The sequence below is a fragment of the Hippocampus guttulatus genome, chromosome 2 (assembly GCF_054856545.1).
Source record: "Hippocampus guttulatus isolate MCC_2025c chromosome 2, RoL_Hgut_1.0, whole genome shotgun sequence".
Taxonomy (NCBI): Eukaryota; Metazoa; Chordata; class Actinopteri; order Syngnathiformes; family Syngnathidae; genus Hippocampus; species Hippocampus guttulatus.
The window spans coordinates 24,815,951-24,843,222 of NC_141262.1; the positions used below are offsets into that span (position 1 = coordinate 24,815,951).

General features: G+C 45.4%; 1 protein-coding gene across 1 annotated transcript in view; it reads left to right on the plus strand.

Annotated features, from left to right (window-relative positions):
- Nucleotides 1-281: 281 nt before the first annotated feature.
- Nucleotides 282-27,272, plus strand: part of ppargc1a (peroxisome proliferator-activated receptor gamma, coactivator 1 alpha) — a 118,120-nt gene continuing 91,129 nt past the window's right edge. The window contains exon 1 of the mRNA XM_086104834.1: nucleotides 282-326. Within this exon, the coding sequence (XP_085960960.1) occupies nucleotides 291-326 (36 nt within the window). The 5' untranslated portion in view covers nucleotides 282-290. The remainder of the gene's footprint in view (nucleotides 327-27,272) is intronic.

The window sequence follows — 27,272 nt, forward strand, 5'->3', positions numbered from 1 at the left end:
CGGCTGGTGGTTTCCGGGAATAACACCACGAAGCGGTCCGCGCCACAAGCGTACCTGAAAAACGTGGCCCGGTCGCGGGCGTTTAGCTCGCAGAGAGGCGATTGATCGATTATTTAGCCTCGCCATTGGAGGAGTGTTGTATTAACGCCGGCTGAAAACTAAAAGCAAATGTCAAATCAATGCGGATGGCGCCAAGGAACCGATTCCGCCATTTATCACGCGCAAAGAGTTTGAGGATATGACTTTTCATTCTGGCTTTTTGCTTCTTGTTGTTTCAGGCGCTGGTGGGCATGGACATGGAAAAACACTTTCCCCTCCCTTCGCAGGTAGGTCAACTCCTTTTTGCGTATTCTCGTCCACCATCAATAATTGTGGTGGCTCGGTGGAATGTGAGCCACTTGAACGTTTTCTCATCGTCAGGGTCATAGCGTGCCCTCGCTATATCTCCAATCAACCAGCACGTTGTAAGAGCCAGTTTTTTGGCTTCTACCCTTCCTAAAAATGCTTTTAAAAAATTGGTTCTAGTGTTAGTTTTAGTTTTATTTAATATGGAGTGTTTGTCGAGTACAAAATTAAAAAGTTCACAAAATATTGTGTCGTAAAGTAACGTAAACTTCACTTCTCAAATTACTGTTTAGCCTTCCTTCCTTCTTCAGCAATACCGAAATAAATACGCTTAAAATGAACCCTAAAAGGGGTTCGATTCCGGGCCCCGGCATTTCTGTGTGGAGTTTGGACGTTCTCCCTGTGCCTGCGTGGGTTTTCTTCGGGTACTCCGGTTTCCTCCCACATTCCAAAAACATGCCCGGGAGATTAACTCATTCACTCCCAAAGACGTTTTTAAACGTCTTTTCAGACTTGATCTAGAATTGGCTGGTACTAAGTGAGTTAAGTGATCACTCGATTTATTTAGTTGAAAATTGTTTTTTTTTCCTCTTTTAGTTTTGGCTGTTTTGTTCGCTTTCATTCACTGCAATGCTAACTGTGGCCTGAACACATTTTCTTTTTTTTGGGGGGGGGGCATCCACAATCTCCCCCTCTAAAGCAACAAGAATTGAATCTGAATTTGAAGCTGAGCTGATCAATAGTCTTTTGTTCTATTGATGGGCCTTTTTGGCCCCCCTCCCACTTTCGAGGCCTGTTTGCTCATCACTTATGCAACCAATAAAGAAACAAGACTCACTGATTCAAAAGGAAATGGAGGGATGAGCAGGTAAGCTGTATTTTTATTATTCTGCTCTGTTCTCCAAGTTCAATGATAGGATTATTGATACACATATTATACTGTTGGCAAAACTTTTGTGTTGTTTGTGTATGCGCATTCTAATGGAGGTAAGTGGCTGATGTGCAAAAAAAAAAAATAGCATTCTGAGATGAATGGCCGGGATGTAAAAACAGTGTCACGATTTTCCCGTATTGTCTCATGTGTCTCCACATCGGATGTGATTGATTGGCGCGCTTGTAAAATTCCTATTGCTCGCTGTATTTCTCTTTTTAAGACTCCCCAGACAGGGGAGAAAGGCGAATTCTCCCCACTAACCCTCCCCATCCCCACCCCTCTCGCTTTACATGTCCGATCGTTCATCTCTCCGCCGCCGAATTCATTTCAATTAGCGCCCCCGTAAGCCGCTGCTCTCCCTCCGCATATCGATCGGCGGGCCGCTGCTATCTCCCGCGCACACGAACAAGATCACAAGGGTATGTGTGTGTGTGTGTGTGTGTGTGTGTGTATGTTGAAACATAGCGGGCACCTTCGCCACTCCGATCAACAATAAATATGAGCAGCAGCAAACAATTACCCCCTTAACGAGGGATTAATTGTGTCAAGATGGAGTGAGGGCAGCGCAGAGGTCGTTTGACGCCGTCCATTCCTAATGTGTTTATTTTCATTAGTTAGGCAGATCAGCCTAAGTAGCCTTTTGCCGGCCGTGTTGTCGTCCGTTAGCCGTTGCTTGCTCGATATGGCATGTGGGCAAGGAGAGACACAGTCACGACTGCACTCAAATATGCACTCAAATACCAAATGAGAACACTCACAAGAAGCTGTTGTAGGCCACAGCTCACGTGCAGGCACTCGCATGCTCTCGATGTCACTTATAAGGCCACGCCCCTTAAAGGCACACATCCAACCCATGAATGCTACAGCACATACAGTAATCCATAGACAGATAGACAGATATGATCAGCTGGATCAGCAGATATTTGGCATTTCATGCGAAATTGGTGATTGGAACAAGTCCATCTGCTGATCTTTTTTTTTTTTTTAACTCAGTCATTGGCTTTCGACTCCAAAATCCTGATCGAGGAAAGCAGTGGTGCCCAAGTCCTGTCCTCGAGGCCCCCTCTCTAGCCTGTTTTAAATGTTTCCCTCCTTCAACACAACTGCTTCAAATCAGGATCATGATCAGGCTTCTGCAGAGCTTGCTGATGAGCTGATCAATTGAATCGGGTCTGTTGGAAGAGGGAGACATCTAAAAGAGGCTTCTCGAGGACCAGACTTGTGCATCTCTGTTGAATAGCCTCGTAAATACACTTTATACATTTTTTTAAGCACTTCTCTTTTCTTCTTTTACAATGTTCTTCTTCAATGATTTTACATGCGACCCTCTGAGGAAACGTTCCGGCACCCCGGGATCATATGGTAAATATAGCACAAACCGTGAGCAGGGGTTTGCTGTATTGATACACAGGCCAGAGCAGCTCAGAGTAATATTATGAGGTTGCGCTCAGATCAATGTTCTAAATGCCTTTAACGCTGCCACTTCAACTCATTTGTCACTTATCGATGGCGGCAGCGGTGAGGCGAGTCCTCAGCGCCACCGCCGCCATCGCCTTGATACATTTGTCGCTTCTCTAACACGCCTTGTCAAACCTCCTAAGTGTGTCGTCAAGCCTGAGTCATAACTTGAGGCCAAGCTCTGTCATGTTAGCCGCCGACAAGCGATTAGGCGTTTTGTGTGCGCCCACGCGGCAGCCAAATGAAAACTGCCGACCATTTGTTTTCGGGCTCGATACAAGAGCGAGTCGGAGCGCTCGCCCACCGTCCGCCGTCCCCCCTGGCTGATGGAGGCATGCGGCCGGCGTGTTTACATTCGAATTGTGGCCCACGTGAGGGCGGCGAGAGAAGCGGGATCCAAATTGAATCGCTTTCTCGTCTCGCCGGGGCCGACATTGCTTGAGACGCCGTCATTGACAGCTCGCTGCAAGGAGCTAGGATGGATGCCGGCCCCTCAGGCTGCTCCGTGTTGCATGCTGGGTAGTCGTTTGATGGAACATGGCTATGCGCTTTCATTCCGTTGCTGTAAACGAAGTCGACAGTCATGGAAAGCCACACAGACTGAATGTAACAAGCAATATGAAACAATATCAGCACTCTCTCTTATGTTGGTGGACACCGCGAGTTATCTTGATTTGAAGCTACAGCAATGCTCGCAAAAACTCGTCTCTCATCATCATCATCATCTTTCCTCACTCAGATGAATGAAAATGACAATCTGTTCAAGCCCCCTCCCAACTAAAATGTTATTTTTGAAGGACAGTAGCACTGTTTAACACTCAAAAATAAGTTTCACCTTTGGTATAATGACATTTTTTTTTAAAAATTGACAATTTGTGCATCATGATTTCAACTTTCAATTTATTGTGCCACTCTTTCTGGTGGCACATTTGGGTCACAGGGGGCAGTGCAATCCAGTCAGGCAGATCCAAACAAGAGTCACCATGACTCTCTGGGATTCAGTCAGCTGCAGTATTATTTGTGGATTGTTGCAGAGGATAAAGAATATGTGCAGGGGTGCACTGGTGTGGTTCTCAAATTAGCACCAGCGGTGTTTGTTAGGTATTCATTTTTTCCCAACCTGCCATCCTCATGGATGAACTTCGCCGATTATTTATAAAAAAAGGAAATAAAAAATGGCATCAACTCCAACGGTGTCAAATAGTGATTTATCGCTCAGGTGTGCAAATGTCATTTTAATGTCACTGAATGAGCTTTTTTTCTGATTGTTATTTCCTTTTTTTTAGTTTTCACTTTTAATTCCTAATTACAACATGTGGCTACACAATGACAGCTTATTAAAATAGTACAATTAACTATTCTCTAAAAAGAATTCCAAGTGAACACAATTAAGTTGCATGGTCGGCTCAGCTAGCTTACCTAGCACAGTTGACCGGCACCACCGACATATTTTGACGGAACGCCGATAACCATCTCGCCTGCGGCCCTCCTCCAACAGCTTTGGCCACCGTCAGTCTCACCGTGAAATGTAGCCGTTAGCGGAGAGCCAAACTCGTCAAACAAGTTGCCTTAGACTACTAGGCAATGTACCGTGAGGGTCAACTTCAAAATAAAAGCATAACACATAATCAATGACTTGCCGAGCTTTTATCTTGAAGTTGGCCCTGGGAAGCAATTGTTGTGGCGGCTGACTTGACTTTGAATTAAGGCTGTCCTGACCGCTGTCAAGCTGGCTGACTGAGCTGCAATAGTCTTCGCGCGCGGAAGCGCGGTGACAGATTTGAACTGGCGCAGCGCGACATAGCAAGGGCCGACTGTACACAAGCAAAGTTGGGAACAAGCAAATCAGGACATAAAATTACTGGTGTGCTCGTTGATGACTTCCCTGTCAGCTTGTTTACGCGTCTACGTTATGCGTGTAAGAGTTATCTCCAGGGTTTTTTTTTCTTCCTCTCCCTTCCTACTCCTCCTCTTAGCAACCTCTCACACCCGCCCCCTCCTACTATTAACCCGCCCCCACCCCTCCTCAAAAGCTGCACCTAGCTATTTATAGCGGGAAGAAGCCCGAGACCATCAAAGCTGTTTCCATATATCAAAGCCCATCCGATCGTCTCCTCTTTCTCATCCGTGTCTTCTAAAAGGGGAAGGCAGGGAAAGCCCCAGAAGGAGTTGGGAACCGCCGCTGGGAGAGCGCCCCGGTAGGGGTGGGATGCGCGGGAATACGAGTGTGGGAATGCGCGAAAAGCGAGTGAGTGGGTTTTCGTGTTTCCTCAAATGTAACTCTTCAGGGTAGTGGCGGCCTGGGGGTTTGATGTGTTGATGCGATGCGGCGTTCATTGTCACCTAATGAAATTACAATGAGGCCTGGGAGGCCCGCTAGGAGGCGCTGCCACCACCGTTGCCGGAATCCATTTTCAACTTACGTTTTCCCTACGGCCCAACGCCTCTGCCCCCCCGTCCTCGTACAAACATGGAAAACAAGACGAGGGCTCCGCGGGGACGAGGCTTCCCATGCTGAGCGTCGACTTGGAGTGCAGCATGAGTTCATTCACAGATGATCGCCGCTTAACTCTCCTACGACGGACACGGTTTCTTGGGAACGGCCTTATTTATGTTCCTGAGCCAATTTGACCCGTGGCACGCCTGAAACTCAAGGAAAAACAAAATGCAAATTCTTTTCTACCTTCTAAAGGGTTGCAAAATTTACACTAAGTTTTTATGGGAGGATAAAAGGGAAATTTGGCACTTACCACGGCAATTAACGATGAACTGATCAAAACTGAAGGGAAATGTAACATACTCAGGCTTAAATAGAAATATTTTCTCATTTACGGACAGCCATTATTATTACTATGAATTATTATGAAAAGCTGATATAACCGAGAAAAAAAATGTGGAAAAAGTTGAATTTTGTGATTAAAATATTGTGTAAAAATTTGTTGACTAATGTATACTATGACCAATTTTCTGAAATATATATTTTTTAACCAGTATTATGCTAAAATTCAAACCATATTTACATGTCCTGTCAATGGCCCATAAAGTATTTCCAACCGTTTTTATTGATTTAACATGATTTTGATTTAACATGAAAATGGGTCAGTTTGAGACCGATAATAATGTGCCGTGTACCTGCGCGTGACATCACATTCGCCACGCTAGCTCCGTTATTTCATTTGAAGTACCCATTCAAGATATGCAAACTAGCTGTGGAAAAATAAAAAGAGCACAAAACCTTGTTTTTCATCACCCAGCGGGATTGTGGAAACAAGCGCGTGTTCATTTTGTTTGTTTGTTTGTTGTCAGGAGAGCGAAACAGCGACGCAGAACCTTAAATGCACTCGGAAAAAAAACAAAATCTCTTTCATCTCTTTGGTTTGTACAAAGGAAACCTCGCTCCGTCAAGGAGACGTGTCACAAGCTCGTGTACAATGTGGCACCTTGGCGGACCCCTGCTCCAAAAACATTTTTTGAATTACAAACACTGAAATGCAATTGCATTGTACTGTCAGTAATTAGTTTTTATGATGAAGATAATTGTTATTATTGTGAGTTTTGTCAATACGGTCTTTGTTCTATTTTTATGTACAGTACCTCACATTGTATCGTTTATTGTAGTGCATATATCGTATGGTATCGTATATATAGTATCTTTATTTGTACTCGTTTTTTATCTTGCCCTGTTTTACTCTGCTCCGTGCAGCCAGGGCGACTTGGCAAAAGGGGATCTGTTCTCAATTGCCTTCCCTGGAGAAATAAAAGTTCAATCGAATAAATATCACACAAGTGCCACGCTCAAAGTACTTCGCCAAGTCGACGGCACGCAAGACCTCGCGTGTGTTTTTCTGTGCTTTAAAGCTGTAATTGAATTGACATCATCGGCTTTTTTTTTCTTCTCAGCACTCAATGGCTTTCTTCTTTCTGGTTGTTAGCAAAACATCAATTGGACCGATCCTTACGAAACTCGGTGGACGCACGAAAAAGTCTCAAAGTCACATGACTGAAATTCAGCAGTGAGCTATTTAGGTTTGAGGCAGTTTGGGTGACTTAGCAGACGCCTCAAACTTTTTTTTTTCCGTGAATAACTTTCTTCACTCTTTCGATTGGCTCACCTTTCAGTCGGTTTTATCGCCCCACCTGTTGTTTTGCCGCGTATGTAACAGCCTGGGAGAGAATTTTAATGTGGATGAGAATTGTTTTGACCCCTGGTATGGGAATATAGACAGTATAGACATAGATTTTTTGCCTCATTAACAAGTCTCCCGGGTCGCGTTCCATTGAATCCCAAGCACATGAGCATCTTGTATATGTGCAAAACAAAACGCCGTCACGGGCTTTGGAGGCAATTATGTCCTGTCAAGCTGGTGTTAAAGGTGTACAAGCCTCACACACACCTGCACAAACACACCCGACGTCTGCAGAATGATGCATCACACACCTTTTTGTGTGTGTGTAAGGGGGGAAGGGGTTGGGGGGAGCGGGCATGCCTGCACTTGCGCATGTTGAAATATGGCCCCCATATTTCACTGCACACACAGCATTTGTAAATGCCAAGCGCTTTCCCGCGTCGCCTCGCCCTTCCACTCTCACTTGCTCGCTCGCTCGCTCACTCTCGAATGGAGCATCCCCGCCGAGGTGTCGGCTTTTAAGAAATTGAAGGAATGACCCACCAGGAATTGTGGTGAGGGAGGTGTGGGCCAGCCTCCAAATATTGGAAAGTAATTGTCAACAAAGACAAAAAAAAATAAATCAGAGGCACTTTTTTGTGCAGGCTTGAAGAGTTGAGGGGTGTTCTGTTTTGTGTGTGTGTGTGTGTGTGTGTGTGTGTGTGTGTGTGTGTGTGTGTGTGTGTGTGTGTGTGTGTGTGTGTGTGCGTGTGTACGTGAGTGTCATGCTGATTGGCGGTAACCATGAAATCACCTTTATCACAAAGGATGATGGGAGCCAAAGATGAGAGTGCTTGATTGCCCCCACACCCTTACATTCTAGTCTCTCTCTCTCTCTCTCTCTCTCTCTCTCTCTCTCTCTCTCTCTCTCTCTCTCTTCTCTCCCCCCCACACCCACTCCCGAGGCGCCACACTCATTCAATCTCCCGAACCATCACAGTAAATGGCTAAATTTATAACTGCCACTTCAGCTGACAATCTCGCGCTATCACTCCATTCTCACTGTCTGTCTCACTGTAGTGGTTGGAGAGAGGAGGAGAGAGCAAAGGCAGCCATGTTGAGGCGGGGCAACTCCAGGCCATTGCCACGAAAAACAGAACTCGTGCGCTAATCCGTATTCATTTTTCCGTGCATTTTTGGGAGGAGCTTGTCCTTTTCACATTTTATATGGTGGCATAAAAAAATCGGAGGGTGCCTGCTATTATACCCTGCGGTACACCAAGGATGGATAACTTTTTTGTATTTCCTTTTCCAGAAATTATGTTCTTCAGGTTTCTGATCGGCTTAACTGGTCAAATGTTTTGTAAGGAGAAATCCTTTCAATCAATCAATCATCCAATCAATCAAACTGTTATTGACCCGGAACCAGAATGGTTTATCGGTTGGATAACTTCTAAATCGCATACTGTACAAACAGTTCAAATGTGATATCATATAGAAGCAGAGGTTACCCGATGTGACACCCTGTGGTACACCAAGGATTATATATATATTTTTGTTTGTTTGTTTTTGTTTTGTTTTAAATGACTTTTCTCTGGCTTCTGACTGGCTAAACAAGCCTAAAAACTGTCTCCCTTTCTGCACATCAGTATTTCGATACAAGTTAGGTATTGGATTACACAATTACCATAATGCTGTGGCTGGTGTATGCGTTGTATCGAGCCCCCGCCCCGCGCCCAAACTGACTTCTCTTCATACTTCCGATTGTCTCGACGGGCTATTGTGGCTTCTGATGCAATCTGTTGTTTTGCCCTTTGTACACCCCATCGATGTTATTCCTCCCCAATTTCCCCCGCCCCTTCCGCGCTGCTGTTTCCTTTCCCCATGTGGGTTGGCCCATGTCAAGGCCTCTGTCTCCAGCCCTCGTTTGACATGCCGCTCGTAATGGTCAGACGGGGGAATACCACTCTCCCCCCTCCGTCAACGAGCCAGGCTGTGTCGCCCAAATGGAGAAAATCTATCGAAGGCCATCTCTGAAGGCTGATGCAGGGAGTTGATTTGGTGTCTATGAATTTGGACGCCGGAAAATAAGGAGTGGATAAAAGAAGAAGGGGTTATAAAACTGACACGCTCAAGCTGGGGACGTTTGTCGCCGCTCGTCACTTTTTCCCCGCCAGCCCGTGGACATGACAGCCCAGGCGGTTGAGCGGCATGCGGCGGGCTCCCAGGACCCGAGTGCGGAGTGACAGATGACTCCGTCGCGCTCAGGCCATCATGATGCGCGGGGAAGGGTGCGGGGTGGGGAGCGAGAGGCGGGACGAGATGTCTTGTGACAGTATCAAAACCCAGCAGACTTGATGCCGCGTCTGTCAGCATTTTGGAACAGAACTGAGTGGCGCTGGCTGAGGAGATTATTTTTACTTGATGATTTTTAGGGCCCAAGCACCAGGAAGTCTGGAGGCTTTCTTGTCATCGGCGTGTGTTTAGTATTCCTCTTTCCTTAAATAAATCGCCTTTTTAGGAGGTCAACATGCCTGAAAACTCATCAGTGCCATACTTGGACTAACTCCCCATATGAATGTGCCCCAATTGTGTGAAAGCTCAATTCCAAAACTCTATCTCATGCAGACGTCAAGTTTGATGATCGTTCCGAGGATTCGCCCTGAAAAAAGGGGGTGCCCGGGCCCATTTGCTGCTTGTAGCTTTCATTTTGGATTCAGATTCACAGTTTGTTTACATGAGTCACAGCCCCCCCCCCCCCCACCTCTCATTGGCCAAATTCTGGATGCCTCGTGAGTTATGCCTCATCTGGAGAGTGCAAACTCTAACCTTTGATGCCTCCTCCATCCCTCTGCATTATGAAGACAAGAGATCCCAAAGGGAAAGACGTATTTTTCATGTTTTTTTTTCTTCCTTGTTTCCATACAAAATATGACAAACAAACCATTTCGGAATGGTTACCTGCCTTTATTAACGCGGCATCATCAAAAGAAATTGTGTAATTTTTCTGATCTTGCTCTACAATGTTGAGAGTAAAATCCTTGGGATGAGACCAAAGCACAACCCCTTTTTTTGAGTTGTGACAGCACTTAATTCCCGCGGAATCACCAATAATGGTCAATAATGGTCCGGCAGTGACCTCCAGGGTAGTGTTATTGACCTATTTAGCATACACGCCGGGCGCACGCAAATGGACAGACGCTTTATTTGTGCCGTTATTTATTGGCCCCTGCAACATGACTGTAATGACCGTTCGGGGACTCTGCTGGAATGCGGTTTTAGATTATCATGATTGCTACTTATTAGTGCGTGCGCGTTTGTGCGTGCGCGCGCATGCCGCACTGGGAGAGATTATCCCAAGCTGTTTGAATAAAGAAAACACAGGCAGTCTTGTACAAATTGTTACTGGGATAGTTTTGAACGCGTACAGCTTAGCGTCAAGGACACAAACATCCACAGCTAAAGTTTTTATTCTTTTTTTTCCTGTTGGGAGACATCATTACACGGGAAATGCAGCAAACGTTTACCTTGCCATTCATTTGGTCCTGAGAATCAATATTTCACCGGGCAGACGTGCTCACACACACACGCACTAACCGTTTTTTTTTTTTTTCCTTTCAGGATTGTAGGAAAAGTCTCCGAAGAAAAAGCTGTGACATTAGCAAGGATTAGTCAGAGAGGTGTTAAAATGAGAAGCGAGATGGTAGACCCATTTTGAAGAACTGCGCCTTCTCCGGTAAAATAATTCCGATGCTTGGGAAAACACCATCACACACTGCAAAAAAAGCCTTGGCTGCATTGACTAAAAGGGAGGAAAGCTTGTGGTGTATCCCCTGACCTCAACCCTGTTAGGAACCCGCGCAGCATGAGGGCTAACTGCCATCGAAAATAGATGGATAAATCTAGCGCATTTTCTGCACTATAAGGCGCACCTAAAAGCATTCAATTTTCCCCAAAATCGACATTGCGCCCGATAATCTGATGCGACTAATATAAAGAGAGTGCAACTCTCTTTATATTCCCCACTGAGTTGTTTCCCTGTGAGTGTTCCTATGCCAGCTAGTGGTGATTATTAGCAGGAACCAATTATAACCTAAAACGGTTCTGCCCAACACTAATTAACATGTGCAGTCGTCAACACACACTCAAACAGACAACTACTTTGTGAACTCTGCTCAGCCATTATGAAACGAAAATAAATACCAAAAGCATAGTTAACATCTGACTGAACGAAGGAAGAAGGAGACAAGCAAGACTCAGGATATTTAGCCCCTTGTGGATGTGAGCCCACGAGGTTGGTGTGTGCCTTTTTGTCGAATCAAATGTCTTCATCACTTTTGTCTCTCATTTATTGTTTTGTAATGCCATTTGTATTTCTGTGTTTCATGTCCGTGTTTGTGACCAGTTCTAATGGCTTTGTTACAGCTGCAGCGGCTGTGAAGGCTTTGTATAAATAAAGCTGTATTGTATTGTATTGCATTCCTGTAGCGTGGCACCATCTAGTGGATGAGTAGCGCAACCGTAGCCACAATTGTAGCTTCTATACACCTTATAATGCAGTGAGCTCTATACATAAAAAACGTTTTAAAATTGGCCGCTCATTGAAGGTGCACCTTATAATCCGAAGAACCTTATAGTGCTGAAAATACGGTACCTTCCACCGTGAAATATTTCTGGTTGCAATTCCGCATATAAAGGGGAGAAAATTAGTCTTTGATCTGAGCGCGACTGAGAGCTTGATGAGCATCCACAACAATGTTCATCCATCCGTTCATTTTCGAGACTGCGTGTACTAGTTAGCGTCACGAGTGACATTTGGCAAAAGATGGGATACGCTACGGACTGGTCGTCAGCCAGTCAGAGAGCACATACGGACGAACAACCATGAGCAAGCTAAGTTCATGCCGATGTCAGCGCGAGAGAAAGTTTGGACATGCTCACCATTCAATCATTATCCACCCGCCCTTCCGCTTGACTGTTTTGGAAAATGTTCCAAAATAGCATGTGATGAATAACGGCATATGACTGATAATTGGCAAAAATAAGCAATCTCACCTCCATTCCAGTCAGGCCCCCTCAGGGAATGAATGCAAAGGCTGAAGTCATCCACAAGGCAATTAGCCGGAACCTTCCCAGGCAACATGGCCGCTCGCAAATGCGGTGGAGGTGTGTGCAAACACGTAGGATTTCTTTCCGTGTTTTCAGGTAAAAATGTGCCGCCTCACAGGTACTCTGTATCTCGACGGGATTAATTGCTCATTTAGCAACTCTTTTCCATATTTCACGCTTGAGAGAGGATCCAAATTAGCTTTGCCATCAGGGTTCACGTCTTCCCCACAGGGGTTGGGATGACCACAGCAACTTCACGTGTGCTCTGTTGCAATCTTTGTAAATTAGCCCGAGAGCGCCCGATGAGCCTCGTAGAGCGGGAAAGGTCGTAGCGGTTATTTGGGCGCGGACGCCGCTGAGGCTGCTGCCGAATCGGCCTAATGGGGTGGGAAGGCGAAGTCGATGGCTTTCCTCGGACGCTCGGCTGCACTGATACATCTCCTGCCTTTCTCTTCTTGCGACCACTCATCCATCCACACCATTCTGATGAGTCGTGTCATTAAAGCCAGCGTCCGCCGAGGAGATAATTAGCCAAACTGTGGCATTAATCAGCGACTACAGCTTCTCGTTCCTGCCAGAGTGTCTGGTCTGGGACATCCTTTTTTTTTTTTAATATATTGGCCCACGGTGTACCCCTCCCTGTTCCACACTTGGTTGGCATTAACCTCCGAAGGCTTGGTCATTTGTCTACGACCAAGCCGTGTTCTCCCTCTCTTGCCGTATTTCTACCACGGAATGGACACATAAATGCCACCGTCGCGAGTGGCGGAGCGTGGCAGCTTGGACGGACGGCTTCGAAATACACTTGGAGATCGCAGTATTTTCCGTTTGAGCTTCATCTTCCTCATCTTTCTCGGCTGCCGCTCGAGTTGAAGATGATTGCCGCCGGTTGATTGCAAGGGGCTGTCTTTGGTGACACCTGCATGTAGACTAACTTTGAGATCAGGTTGCATCCCGAGAAACCGACAATCTTGACCGCTATTCGATCGTAATCCAACGGCTGGGGAGCCCAGACGATCGGGATCGAAGAACTGCCTTTGTGTCCGCCTTCACAGTGGCTGGGTTTGCTTTGACGGGAGAAAGCCAATCTGCCTCGACACATTTTGTTTTGAATCTTGCCGGATGACGATCCAGCCTCCTCAACATGCCACCCGCAAGCAGGGAGCCATTTTCAGCGATGCCTCTTTGTATTTTGATCAGACTTGCTTTAAGGCGGGAGTCGAAAAATTTGGGTCTTCGGGAGCCACTTTCTCAATTCAAGTGATGGGATCATTTTTGAGACTCCTGCTTTAAGGGCCGCTTTACTAAAAACAATACCTCAAAGCCATACTGTATGGATACAATATTTCAGCCTAAAATATATTTCAAAAAATGTTCAAATATTTTGCTCCCATGAGATGACAACAAGGCATTTCAGATGTCTAATAAAGGAGCGGCTTACGAGCTGGCTGTGGCCGCCGGCAGCAGACTTCTCATGAATGTGTCAGCCAGCGGAGTCGGAGAAACTCTATTAGGCCACACCCCGTTGGCTCGGGCTCATGAATAATGTATGATGTCCTGCCGCTTCCAGGTGTGACTTCACTAAGAGAGAGGAGGAAAAAAAAGAAAATGAATATTCAGTGACAGGTGGTAATGAAATCAAAACGTTGTGTATGGTCGTCGGACTTTGGATGGAGTCTGTGTGTGTTGCTCGGGACTGCTGGACTGGCGCTGATGGAGAGAAATGAGCGACTTTATATGCACTGACAGGGCTGAAATGTTGCCGTGCACTTTTAATGGTTTGTCTGACAGCAGATGGAGCTGTCACCGCGAGCGTACTGATGGAGGCCATTTTGTTTTGGCCCATGGCGGAGGTGATTTGTTTATCAGGGAGGGGCACTGATGAGCAGGAGGACACCCAAATGACCCATCGGTCAACATTAAACAGATTTCATTTAGTTGCGCTAACAAAGGACTACACGGATGCACAGAAGCCACTGTTTGGTCTTCTGCCTTGCAGGATGTCACATCATCAGTATTTATTTGAATTTTAGTTACCAGATTTATGTATACATCCTACATCCACATATATATATGTATATATATATATATATATGTGTGTGTGTATATATATATATGTATATATATATACACATGTGTGTATATTTGTATGAAACATGTATTTGTTACATATTTTGATGCATTTTTCTTTATAAAACATTTATGTCAGAATTTTAGTGGGACTTGGAACGGATTAGGGCATTTACAGGGAAAACGCGTCTTACTTCCAAAATTTTCTAGTTAAGAAATTTCTTCTAGAACCAAAAAATTGTAAGTAGAGGTAAAACATGCTTTAGATGCTTTTCATTGGATAACAACGATAAAAAAGCATGCAACACCAAACTGGGTTTATTGTTTCTTTTTTTTTTTTTTTTGTCCAAAGTTGTATCTAAAATGGTTTCATTTTTATTGAGGGATACAAAAACACATGCGGTTAGTGCATAGTTGATCTGGCTGTATGAGTGTGGCACTTCTACAAGAAACAATTTATTTGATCAGTCCTTTATTTATCCAGGCAAATAAAATTTAGAACAAATTCTCATTCTCGTAAAACAAAGCCAAAACAAATAAATGCAATATTTAATGAACAAGCGGGACAGTTGGTAAAAGCTGCTCTTGCTACCCTCACTGAACATTTACGTTCCAGGGCGGTGATACGGGGCCACACTCTTGCTTTATGTTTAACGGTAAGTATGAAGAGCAGATCTAATTGTTTTTCCTCGATAAAGAAATTGTAAATGAGTAAGTGGCGGGACAATTGTGATCCGCCGGCGTCCGAGCCAACATCGGGTGCAATTTCCTTTGTGGTGTTTGCGTGACCTGTCCCTGACAGTCGTCCTTTGCGCCTTTGTCTGGCCCTCACTTCCTCTTTGCTATCTGAGACGGAGGCGTACGCTGGGCACCCCAAGGGGGGAGTTGGGCATTGCTAACTTTGTTTGAAGAGCAGTGGGCTCCTCTCAGTCAAACATTGACCTTTTCCGTTCCCTCTGACGGCTCTCTTCCGGTTCCCCGAAGATGTGCTATTCCCCCACCAACCTCTCTGCCCCACCACCCCCACCTTTTCAACCCAAACAGCTCACTTTTGATTCCAGGACTTCCTTTTCGGTGCAGAGCTACAGTAGGATTTTAGGTTTGGAACAAGTGATGAGAGAGTGTCTCTAGGTGGAATATTTGCCTCAGCACACTGTCTCATCCTGACACAAACCAACAAGCAGTCGCGTTAGATTTGCAATTGTCGGTCACCAGGAAAGATACAAAACCAGTGACTTTTTGGCGGGGCAAACAGCGCATTGCTACAGCAACTGCATTTGACGAAATAAAAAGCTTTGCTTTAACTTTTCAACTTGAATATCTTAAGATGAAACATCCACAGGTTCAAGACAATCGGGTAAAATCTCTCATTTTTTTGTCGTGGGCCACACAGTAGTTAAAAATATATGTTTTTGTTGGGTAACAACTAAATGCTTGCACTATGTCAACGTTTTTAGTTATTACACATGATGAGTAGAAATTGTGCTCCAGATGTTACTAAGAATCATGAAGTTGATGAATATGATTCTCTTTTTCGGGCCAGATAAAATCGCGCAGTGGGCCGGATCTGGCCCATGGCCCTTGAGTTTGGCACAAATTCGCTTCATGCTGGCATCAAGGCTCGTGATAGTTTTGTCCAACTCGAAACTCGGAGAAAACACAACATTGAAAGTAGTCAAATATCTGAAAACAAACATTTTTGTACAACTGCACACCTCCAGTGCATTTCAGGCCATTCTCCAGCTGGTTGCCGACAGAGCAGCAGCATTTCCCATCAGCGCAGCCCCCCCGCCCCCTCCACCCCCTCCCCGAAGTGTTGCCAACCATGTGTTTGTAGTGCTGTTAAAGAGTTTTAGGTTCGTGGGTGAACTCACACTCTACAGTTTGGTGTATTCCGCTTCTCATGCCAAAACTCTGTTGGGATAAACTACAATTACGGGTGCTACTAATGAACCATATAGTAAATGGCTTTGCTTTTTGCTTTGGATTTCCACGTTGTCATTCAATATATTCCCTGTGACTGATTAGCAAGTGGTCCAAGGTGTACCCAATGGTGTGCTTGCTTCGCTCGCCAAATGTTTGTCACTTCGGGTTTGCTTAATTAATTGCACTTAATCTGTGGTTGCTCTGGTATCGGATTTATCGAAAATCTTGAAATATGGCGCCCCGCAACCAGGATCATGATGGAAAAGTGGGCGATATTAAGTCATAGCTGCTCATGCTCTGAGAATGAAAATACCGTATTTTCCGCACTATAAAACGCTTTGGAGTATAAATCGCACCTACAACCAAGGGCCTTTTTAGAAACTGTTTTCATATATAGGGCGCACCACATTAAAAGGCACATTGAATAGAGGCTACAGTCATGGCTGCGGTTGCGTTATGCATCCACTAGATGGAGCTATGTGCAAGTGAATTCAATACAATACAATACAGCTTTATTTATAGAACGCTTTCACAACCGCTGAAGTTGTAACAAAGCACTTTACACAACAGTTAAAATACTACGTCCAAGAAATCTGAATATTGATCCATATATAAGGCGCATCGGATAATGAGGTGTCGGCTTTTGAGAAAATGGAACGCTTTCAGGGGTGCCTTATAGTGCTGAAAATACGGTACTGTACTTGGATTCGGTGTTAGTGCCGCTAACCTTTGAAAGGATGAGCAATGGAGAAGCACGTTTATTGTGCTTTTGTGTTGTATGGATTTTCAACACAAGTCATCGGATTCACATTGTTGACGTGAAACGTCTAAAGAATACCTTGGGTCAGGATCCTGCAAACAGCAAATACTTCAACGGCATTTGCATAACCTGTCTTCACTTTTCACTTAAGCTCGCAGTGTCACTCGCCTGGTAAATGTGCCGAGTGCCACGCCGCGTGTCGGAGTTATTTGCTCAGCCTCTGTGCTGAACAGGCTCTATTCAAGTTCCCCCAAATAGAAAATCTGCCTTACTGTTGCCTCAGGAGATGGGAAATACGCGTGCTTGACTCCAGCCGGCAGTTGGTCATTTAAATGTAGCGTATGTGATGTGCATGCGAGAGGAAGCGGATGAGCATTTTGTATTCCTGGCATATTAATCTGCTGGTTGTGAGCAAGAAGCAACAGATTAGTTTGGACCTGGGGAAGAAAAGTCTGCATGCATTTGATTCTATATACTGCAGGAAATCTATCTATCACAGCAGTTACGGTCAGCGCTCACTTGCCTCACTTTTTACATGACACGATTGTGCTTTTTAATCGTCCTTCAATCCAAATCGAAGTTTGGAGTTGCCTGAGACAAAAGTTGATCATGATCGAAATCAATTCATGTCCACCAAGACGAGTGTAGCGGTGTCACGCAATATACGTTATTCTCCTATGTTGCAAATCAGCATGATAGTTTGAACGGACATTCTTACATCACTTTCTAGGTTGAAAAAGGATGAAATGGCCAATGATGTGAGCAGACTTGCGATTTTGTTGCGGTGTCGGTGCGTGTCTGCATTGATGAAACGGCACCGTGTCGCTTTGTTGAGTTGAGAAATTGAGCTGTTCCCCATAGAGACAAGCTGCGATGAAAGGAAAAGCCCAATGTGTTTTCGGAGCCCAGAAGTAAAAATAAACCTTCCCTTTGCCCAGATCAATTACCCAGGGACTGTTAATCAATTGCAATGACGGTCTAATGATTTAATGTCGCAGGTATGAGGAATGACCACTGGTGGAGGGTTTTTTTTTTGTTGTTGTTGTTTTTGTCCCCCTCAGACACCCTTGTTTTGGGTTCCGGTTGACATTTCAACATGACCTGAGCTCCTTGTGGATGCTCTTTTGAAATTTGAGAACAAAACAAACAAACAAACAAAGAAAAAAAACGAAATCCCTGCCCTACCAATCATGGAATATGGATCCAGGTGTAATTGCAGCTTATTTTCTCTGAATCTGACTCATGCCGCGATGATTGATTGGCTCAATGAGGCACACTAATGATTTGGATTAGAAACGTATCTTTGCGATCCCGTCGCTTATCTGTTTGCCGAGTGCCTTCCTTCATTTCCTGTTCCTTGATACAGCGATAAAGACTCCTATTTTATGCTTAGTTAGTTTTGATGAAGAACTAATGGGGCTTTCAAACATAGTTTCTTGATAAGGTGCGCACTGTATGGGGATACCTCGAGTCACGTGCTGCCGAATAAACAAATATTATCATTCGCCAACACGCGTGTCGTACTTGGGTGAGTCGTTTCCCTTACGATGAACCTCAAGTCCGACCGCTCGTTTTTCCATGATGTCTCCAAGTCCGGCGAAGGCAAAGAACCCCCCCCCCCCCCCCCCCCCCGAGGGACGCGACGTCATATCTGGCCGGGAGCGATGCAGAAGACGTTTAAGCGTCGGAGGCTTTTTGGTGGCTCGACACATCTGGCTTGCCGAGATTAGTGCGCACGTGGAAAGTCCTCGTCACGTGTACGCTTTAAAGCCAAACAACAACAAGCCCAGCTCAGAAAAAGGAGCTGAAAGCCATAAATACATTTTACCCTCCTGTTATATTTGTTTCCTTGGGACACCAAAAACTTCCAGTCGCCCTGAGTTGCTGTGTGTTTGCACATTTATAAAATGCATTTACAGCTCTTAGATAAAATGCTCGGTATCCACCCCGCTTTCTTGCTCGGTTGTATACGGCCCGTATCGGTACCTGCTTTGCCGCAGTAACTAACACCCCCAGCAGGATGAAGCGGCCGTCGTTGGACATGTTACGCCAGCCTCTCATAATGAACTGAAGTCATTTGCGTGGCAGTAATTACGCACTTCTCTGATTAAAGATGGCCACGGTGGATAGTATTTGGGTAATTATTCCCTTTTGCTCCACGTGATAAGCTCCGAATGTCCAGCCCGGCGCAGCGGAGGGAAGTTAATGACTGCAAAGATTGGTACTTGCGAATATCCAGCGGCTTTTTTTTTTTCTCCACAAAGTGGAGAGCCTCAGCATGGAGGCACGAGCTAGGCTAAGGTAATTGGCTCTGAAATGCCTCCTCCACTGTTATAAGAATGCTAATGACAGCTAGCCTTAGCTCCTGAGGGTGACTGCCCCTCCAGTGATGCTAATTAAAGCCTCCCTTTTTTTTTGGGTTGTTGTTCTTCTTCATCATCCAGTTTGACCTAATCCCTCTCCTTATCCCAATTTACTGTTTGTAATTAACACTTGTCTCGCTCATCTCTTCGTTAGCTTAGCCACTCTGGCAGCTTTTGGCCCCCACCAGCCCCACATCCCCCCTCAGCCTGGGGCCTATTTTGTCGACACTGTGTAACCCTGCAGATTGGCTTCACCTTCATGTCACGGAGAATGTTGCATTTTTTTCACCCTATCTTGCAACACTCATCCATCATCGACCACGTAGGCACAGGTGGTGGTGGGGGATTGGCTGGTTGACCCGTCATCTGCCTGTTTGGAATTTTTTGGGCATGGAAGACTCTAAGGATACGGCCTTGCTAACTGCCATACAGCATATTTATTGTGGCTTGCACGAGGATTGGATTGGGCTGGGCTCTCTTTCCTCTATCCACAAGCCAATCAAAACCTGACAGCGGTCACTTATGGGAGGGATGGGTGGATGGGTGGATGGACGGATTGATAGTACACTTTAGTGACATTCCGCAGTCACATCTGAAGGTGTCAATTGTGAGGTATAAATGCGGATAATAATACAAACTGTGAAATGCAAAGGCACAATAAAAATGCAAATGGGTGTTTGTGATTGTCCTTCATGACTCACAGAACCTGCTTTAATTTAGCCAGGAACATGGTGTTAGCCCTGCCAACCCGAATGGACCCACAGAGGGGAACTTGGGGGCATCATCACAGGCAGTGGGTGGCACGAGGAAGCCAAACAAATGGGCACTGAGAGGTAGTCCTGGTTTCTCAACGGAGGCAGCCTCCCAACACGCTGGGTTGGGGGGCGGGGGGCTTCGCAGCTACCGTTTTAATCAATGGAAACAAGGAAGAGTTGTGGAGCGAGGATTCGGAAGTGGAGGGGTGGAATACGCCAGCTTGAGGGACCTCGATGGGCCTGGCAGCGGCGATGGCACATGCCCTGGAAAGCCACGCCAGGAGCCGTTTGTATGACAAGGCCCAGAGATGGAGCTCATGCTAAGAAGAGAGGCTTTGTAGTCGAGGCCAGATAAAACACACAAACACACACACACACACACAAACAAGCTTTATTTGAACATTGCTGACATTTGTACATGGTCTCCGTTGCCAATATATGAAAGTTACATGTTTGAGCCCGCGTCCCTCAAATCGCACTCGGCCACCCTCTGACTTGACAGCAGCATATTTGAGGCGGGGCAGTAAGCGTGGAGCCGATAAGGTCATGCCTGTGAATCTCTGTCATGAGACGAGCCCAAGAACCAGCGTGCAAAACTGTGATTTGTTTGCCCTTCAGACGGAACTCGGCAAAGTGTGCCTGGACATACGCATTGCGGCTTTACACATTTGATAATTTGAGAGATCCGAACCTTAAACTTTATGGCTAACCCCAACCCAAACAGGAGATTATTTGCCTGTCCTGTTCAGACAAAACCATGGCATAGTGTTGTCACCATCCGCCCTTTTGCGTGAAGGACCGCGCCGACCCCTTTGCTAAACCACTAGGTCAAAACTCCTGCTGTAAACTATCCCAAAGATTGCAACGAACACGGCAGATATTTCTTTTCACATTTGTGGGGCTGCCATTTTGATTATTCATGTGCATGTGTGCAGCAGGAATGCATGGACCAACACGCATGCATCCAACCTGTACTGGCCCAAAGACGGAAACGTAGTTTGAATGGAACCGTGCACGCAAACTGTTCCACGTGCAGTCTGCGGATGCACAATGCAGTCTTATCCATCCATTTTCTGATCTGCTTTACCCTCACAAGGAATCGCACCCCGGTACCTTTGCACTGTGAGGTCCACGCGCTAACCACTCGAACACCGGGCCGCCAACAATGCGGTATTAGCAATCGATACATCGAAATGGAAATGTATGAATTGGCCTTTCGCTACAATCTTAAATCGGGCCATTATGAAACCAGCACCTGCCCAAATTCTTCATGCTAAAGTGCAGGCAGTATACTCATCCATATAAAGATTGCTCTGCCTTGGCTGACGTCTGACATTCCCTCTATGGACATGAGCCCGACATGAACATCGGGGTCAGCCAAACCACAGAGCTTCACGTCACTCCCTGCTGAGCCGCCTCTTGACGTCGTCAACGTGCTGCTTCCTGCCCGCCACCCTCAGTGCTGGCCCGGCTGTTCGTGTGACCGGGACCTCTTGACCACCCCGCTCAGATTATGTAAATCTTGCAATAAATGACACAAGAAGAAGAAGAAAAGGGAAAGAAATGCCATTGCTTTCTTGCATCAGTCGCAGCCGTAGCGGTTGCATCATTCCCGTCGTTCCTTTCTATTCCGATTCCGATCGTGTGACGCACACTGCGGTCGAAACTTCATGGAAGATTCTTCCCGATCTTGTGACTAGAGCACACAACTCGTGACACAGCCCGAGAGGGCGGCCAAGTGATGTCATCGATGGAGAGGCAAGGGGGGGTGGCGGGCCCAGGAAGACATGGCCTGTGGCATTCCACGTAAAGCCTGGAGCAGCCGCGGTGGGGTGTGTGTGTGTGGGGGGGGGGGGGGGGCTGACAAGCGAGATTAGAGCAGGGCTGAGAGAGGCGGGCACATGAGAGAGATTATGCGCCAACGGATGCGCCAACGGATGAGGCTAAGGTTACAGCCAGCTGGATGGTGGTACTGTACGGCCTGCGGGATGTCGGCGAGCTTGGGAAAATGGACGGATCATGTTAAGGGGGGGAAGGAGGTGGGATCGGAGGGAGGGGGGGGGGGTCACATGAGCAAAGTTTCCATGGATGAATCCGTCAGCTGGCCTGCGCAACGTTAATCTTCGACACTCAAATGTGTTGAAACCATTATTGTGGCATCGTAGGAAGCCGTCACAGGCATTTACTGATTGACGCGGGATCTGTTCCACATTCAGAACAATTATTTAACAAGACAAAAAAAATCTAATAAAGCAGTTGACGGTATCCTGGCGTCGCCAACGTATACCTCACTTCCATTTCTCATCTGTTGACCCACAGCAAAAATATTACGTTCAGGACATATGTGTCCAACTCAAGATCAGTCGGCCGAAACTAACCTTGCATATCATGTCTGCATGTCGACTAAATGATTCTTGCAAAAGGTATTTGTTTTTTTAGTGGGATATCTGTTCTGAAAATGAGATTTTGTTTTTCTTCACGTAACAGATTTAAGCATTTTTTTCCCGCCTTCTTAAATTTAGCTGTACATTTGAATGTTTGCTGACCACAATTTTCCATGACTTCCAATTTCAAAGTTGTTGTTGTAACATTACGCAATGGCAGTCAAATTCAAAGGCAATTGTGTCCATATCATATGACATAGCGTTACATTTTCAAATAATGTTTTTTTTTTTTGCGGTCCTCTAAGAGAAACTCTAACTACGAAATGGTCATGTAGCGGTTCACGTCGCTTTCGCATGAGCCACTTCGACACTGCCTTCTCATCAATCGTATTTGAATGTTCTCGTGCTGTCGTTTCGGACAGAACTTGCCAGTGACTCACTTGTCGTGGCTTCAAGGCTTTTCGATCCACTGGTACTTTGCACAGAGGGCACCAGTTGACCAAAAATCTACTTCGGTCAACTTTTTTGAACCCACACTTACTTCACAATTGCAATGTAAGTGACAACACGGTATAGAAAATGTTATGTGCCTCCCAATGCTGGGGTCCATTGTTTTTTTGGGGGGGGGGGGGCGGGTGTGTGTTCATGGAACCTCCTGTGACTAAAATGTGTAACTGTAAAGACGTCTAACAACATGTGTCACCCCCGTGCAGTTGCGTCACCCCTTTTCTCACTTGAGCTTTTGGTGAGGGCGGTGGGGGTATCAGTTCCTGCTTGGCTCGATGAAGGCATGCCCCTCCCTCTCCTCCCCCTCCTCCTCCTCCTCCTTGTCCTACTCTGCACCTGCAAACGAGACCATGAATGGGCTGGAAAAAACGGCGGTGGCCATGGCGGTTGGGCCTCGCCCTTCCTGCAACTGTTCCTCTGGGAAGTTTGAGGTGCCGCACTGCTGTTAATGAGCTCATCAGGAAGTTCACTTTTTGAAGGAACTTGGCTACGAAAGTTCTGTCAGCGTCCCCCTGATGTCCAAACTGATAGAATAACAGGGGAGGAAGTAAGGAAAGGAGAGGAATGGAGATTGAGATCTGGCCTTGCCCTTGGTTTTGAAGGCGGGCAGGCGGGGAGAGGGGGGCAGGCGGTCAAATGCCCCGTGCCTGCTGGTGCCGCCGCTTCCCACACGGGGGGTCCGTTCGCAAATGGAGCCCGGTGCTTCTGATGGATCAGCACATCAGTTCCCTCCTGGAGGGTCAAACAAATGGAAGTTAGCGCGGCGCCTGTATCAGTCACGATGAAGGCAACGAGGGAGGGGGCGGGGGGGAGAGGTCCAAGTGCATGACTTATTCGCGTCACTTGAGTGAAACTTTACCACCACTTTCCCCTTTTACCCGGATTCGCTCAAAGTCGTCCGTAGACCTTTTTTGTAGGGTGATCTTATTTTTGCAACTTCATTCTTTAGTGTGCAATTTCTACGGTGGATACTCTGTATTTACACTGCAACCGATTCGAGTCAAATGGACCAAAGAATGTTTCCCCGCATTTCCTTTCCAATCCCAAAGAAAATTATCATTCCAGTAATCCCTCGTTTATCGCGGTTATTGAGACCAAAACCACCCGCGATACACGAAAATCCGCGAAGTAGCGACCAATTAACATATACATTAAAAAAAATTGCCCCACATGGGCCTTTGCGCTTGAGCAGAGCGCACTAACAAACACACACACACACACACACACACACACACACACACACACACACACACACACACACACACACAGGCCAGCGATCTGTGCAGCAGACGTGAAATGATATCTGCAAGGTCTCAAAACAATTTAAATGTGTCCTATTTGATGATGATACAACTTTCTACTGTTCTGGAATAAATCTGAAACAGCTCCTGACAACCGTAAAAAACAAATTAAACAAATTAAAAAACTGGTTCGACAGAAATAAATTGTCACTTAACCTGAAAAAATCGAAGTTAATTGTTTTTGGCACAAGACCAATCAAACACCAAGCTAAAATTATGGTAAACTCAATTGAGATAGAAAGAGCGTATGAAACCAAGTTTCTCGGATTAGTAATAGACTCAAAACTATGTTGGAAGCCACATATCGATAACGTAAAAAGAAAAATAGCCAAAACCGTAGGGATCCTCTACAAAACCAAGGAAGTGCCAAATAAGAGATCTTTGTACACATTATACACTTCATTATTATTACCATATATGACCTACTGTGTGGAAATATGGGGAAATGCCTGCAAAACAAACACACTCCCTATTCTCAACCTACAAAAAAAAAGCAATTCGAATTATTAATAGATCAAAATATACGGAACCCACAAATCCACTATTTATCAAATTAAATACGATGAAATTTTATGACCTGGTTGACTTTAAAATCGCCCAATTAATGTACAAAGCACACAATAACCTGCTCTGCCAAAACATTCAGAAGTTTTTCGAAATTCGAGAAAGCAGCTATGATTTAAGAGGTACCAACTTATTCAAAAAACTCAAAACAAGAACAAACATCAAGCAAAGAAGTGTATCTATCAAAGGTGTTAATCTGTGGAATAATCTCGAAACGGACCTGAAAATGAGTAAATCGCTTGCTGAGTTCAAAAACAAATTCAAAAAAATAGTACAAACAACCTACATCAATCAGAGTTAAAATGATAAACTCAAAACATTAAATATAATGATAAATCAGAACTAAGTTGATAAATAGAGAAAGGTATTGAAATATCCATTATGAATACAAGAGAAAATTGACACAAGAGTGTCAGGGTGTGGAAGTATATAATCCCGATACAAACCAAAAGTTGTAAAAATATCACGGTTAAGGGTAAAGTATGAGCCTTAATGGAGACTTCTTTCTTCTTACTTTTTTCTTTTCTGATTGATATAAAAATGATTTATTAGATACAATCACATAACGGGGTAGGACTAGATACGTTTTTTACTTCTTCCTACTCCCTTGAACATAATAACTGTGTTGAATGAAGATTGATTTCTTTCTTTTTACTTTTTTTATCTCCCTTATTTTCTGTCAAATTATTACTGTATATATGTTTTATGTTCAATAAACAAACACACAAACAAATCAATCATTATTGCGTGGCTAGAGCAGTCGATCACGGGCCCGTGTGGCCTTTGAATCTTACCGTGGAAAATGAATGGAGCTCAAATTTGGAGTCGGACCTTGTGCCCGTCTGTGATGTCAAATGAGATTTTCCATGAAGAGATTCTCCATGCCGCCAAGCCCATCGTCCCCTGCGGCGCACCAGCCCATAATTGACATCATCGGTGGATCCGTGTCGATATAAATCGTGAGCCGCATTTACTGTACATCTTCTTTTATGAAGCCACCCCTTCATCAAGGTCTTTTGACGCTCCGTTTACCAACCATATTGATTTGTTCTCTGCTTATTTTCGGCTCTATGCTTGCTTCTATTTATTTCCCCTTGCCTTTCACGTGACAGAAATTGATCCATGGTAATCGCATTGCATCTGTGACGCCGCTGTCTGTCCATTTTGCTTGACCGGGAGATTTCCTCTCTCTCTCTCTCTCTCTCTCTCTCTCTCTCCCTCTCTCAATCCCTCTCTCAATCCCCACGGTCTTAATTGTACGGTTAGGGAAGCAGAATCTAATTCCAAAATAGACACGAGCCCCTATCTGTGTTTCCCTTCGCAGAGCCCTATCAGCGCACACATTCAAACACACAAACTTTGGTTTCGGAGGTGGCTCCTACACAAACAGGCCTTTGGCTGGAGGTACCAGATAGGAAGAAGCTGGCTCGCACCAGTACTTTATCTGAGCTGCCGCTGCCGCCACCACCACACATCAATAATATAAACGTTCACCACCATTCCTTGCTCCTCCCTTGTCACCAAACTCCGCTCTTCCTACCCCAGCCCGCCACCCCACCGCCAACTCTCCCGCCATCCCTCCAGCTTGTACTTTTAATCTCTCAAAACAAAACAAGCAAAGCCCCCAAAGAGGGGCTACATCAAGACGAGACTGTGCAAAAGTGCTCTTTTTTTTTCTTCTTGCTTGGGTTTTTCTTGCGTGCAATTATTCCCACATGTTATTGGCTTGACAATTCGAAAAATACAAAATCATCATAATTAAGGGTCCTCTTGGAAATCACTGTGTTTATTGTTAGTGTTGCAACATATGAATCTACTTTTTGGGAACATCAGCATGCCCAAAATCTCACACATTTTTATAAAATGAATGTATTTTATGCTTCCTAAACTTGTCAAAAAAAACCTCCCAAATTAGGACCTGGGAAAGTTTGGAAATAAAATCTGCACATTAATTTCATCAGTACACACAGAAAAGTCTCCTTGGTGCAGGCCCGAAATTGAACAGGAAGCTGGTCATTGGATTGAAGCAGCCATTTTGGGTGACTTCCAGGGCCATACCTTGACCAACCCCTTCAAGAAAATTCGCCCTAATGAGCCCCCAATGACGATTTTGACATTAAAAAATATTGTATTAAATTAAGTACAGAAGGGCGGCCTGGTGGTCAAGTGGTTAGCGCGTCGACCTCACAGTCCAGAGGTCGTGGGTTCGATCCCGGCTCCGGCCTTCCTGTGTGGAGTTTGCATGTTCTCCCCATCCCTGCATGGGTTTTCTCCGGGTACTCCGGTTTCCTCCCACATTCTAAAAACATGCATGACAGGCTGATTGAACACTCGGAATTGTCCCTGAGTGTGCGTGTGATCGTTGATGGTTGCTCGTCTCTGTGTGCCCTGTCAGCTGGGATAGGCTCCAGCCCCCCCCCCCCCCCACAGATCAGTAAATGGATGGATGGATTAAGTACAGGATAGACCCTTGCAACCCTGATTTCTTGGCTCTGATCACATTTGAAGCGTCAAGGAGTTTGCCAAGCATTGGAGTCCTTAAGACTTTTTCCTGCATCCTATTATGGAAGACACCCAGCAGGTCGGTCTGTTGGGGAATCCCAGGGGATTGCTTTTGGGGAGGGCAATAGGAGGAAATTTTGGGGGGTGGAACCCCTTGTATGTACATTTTCATCAGGATACTTGCACAG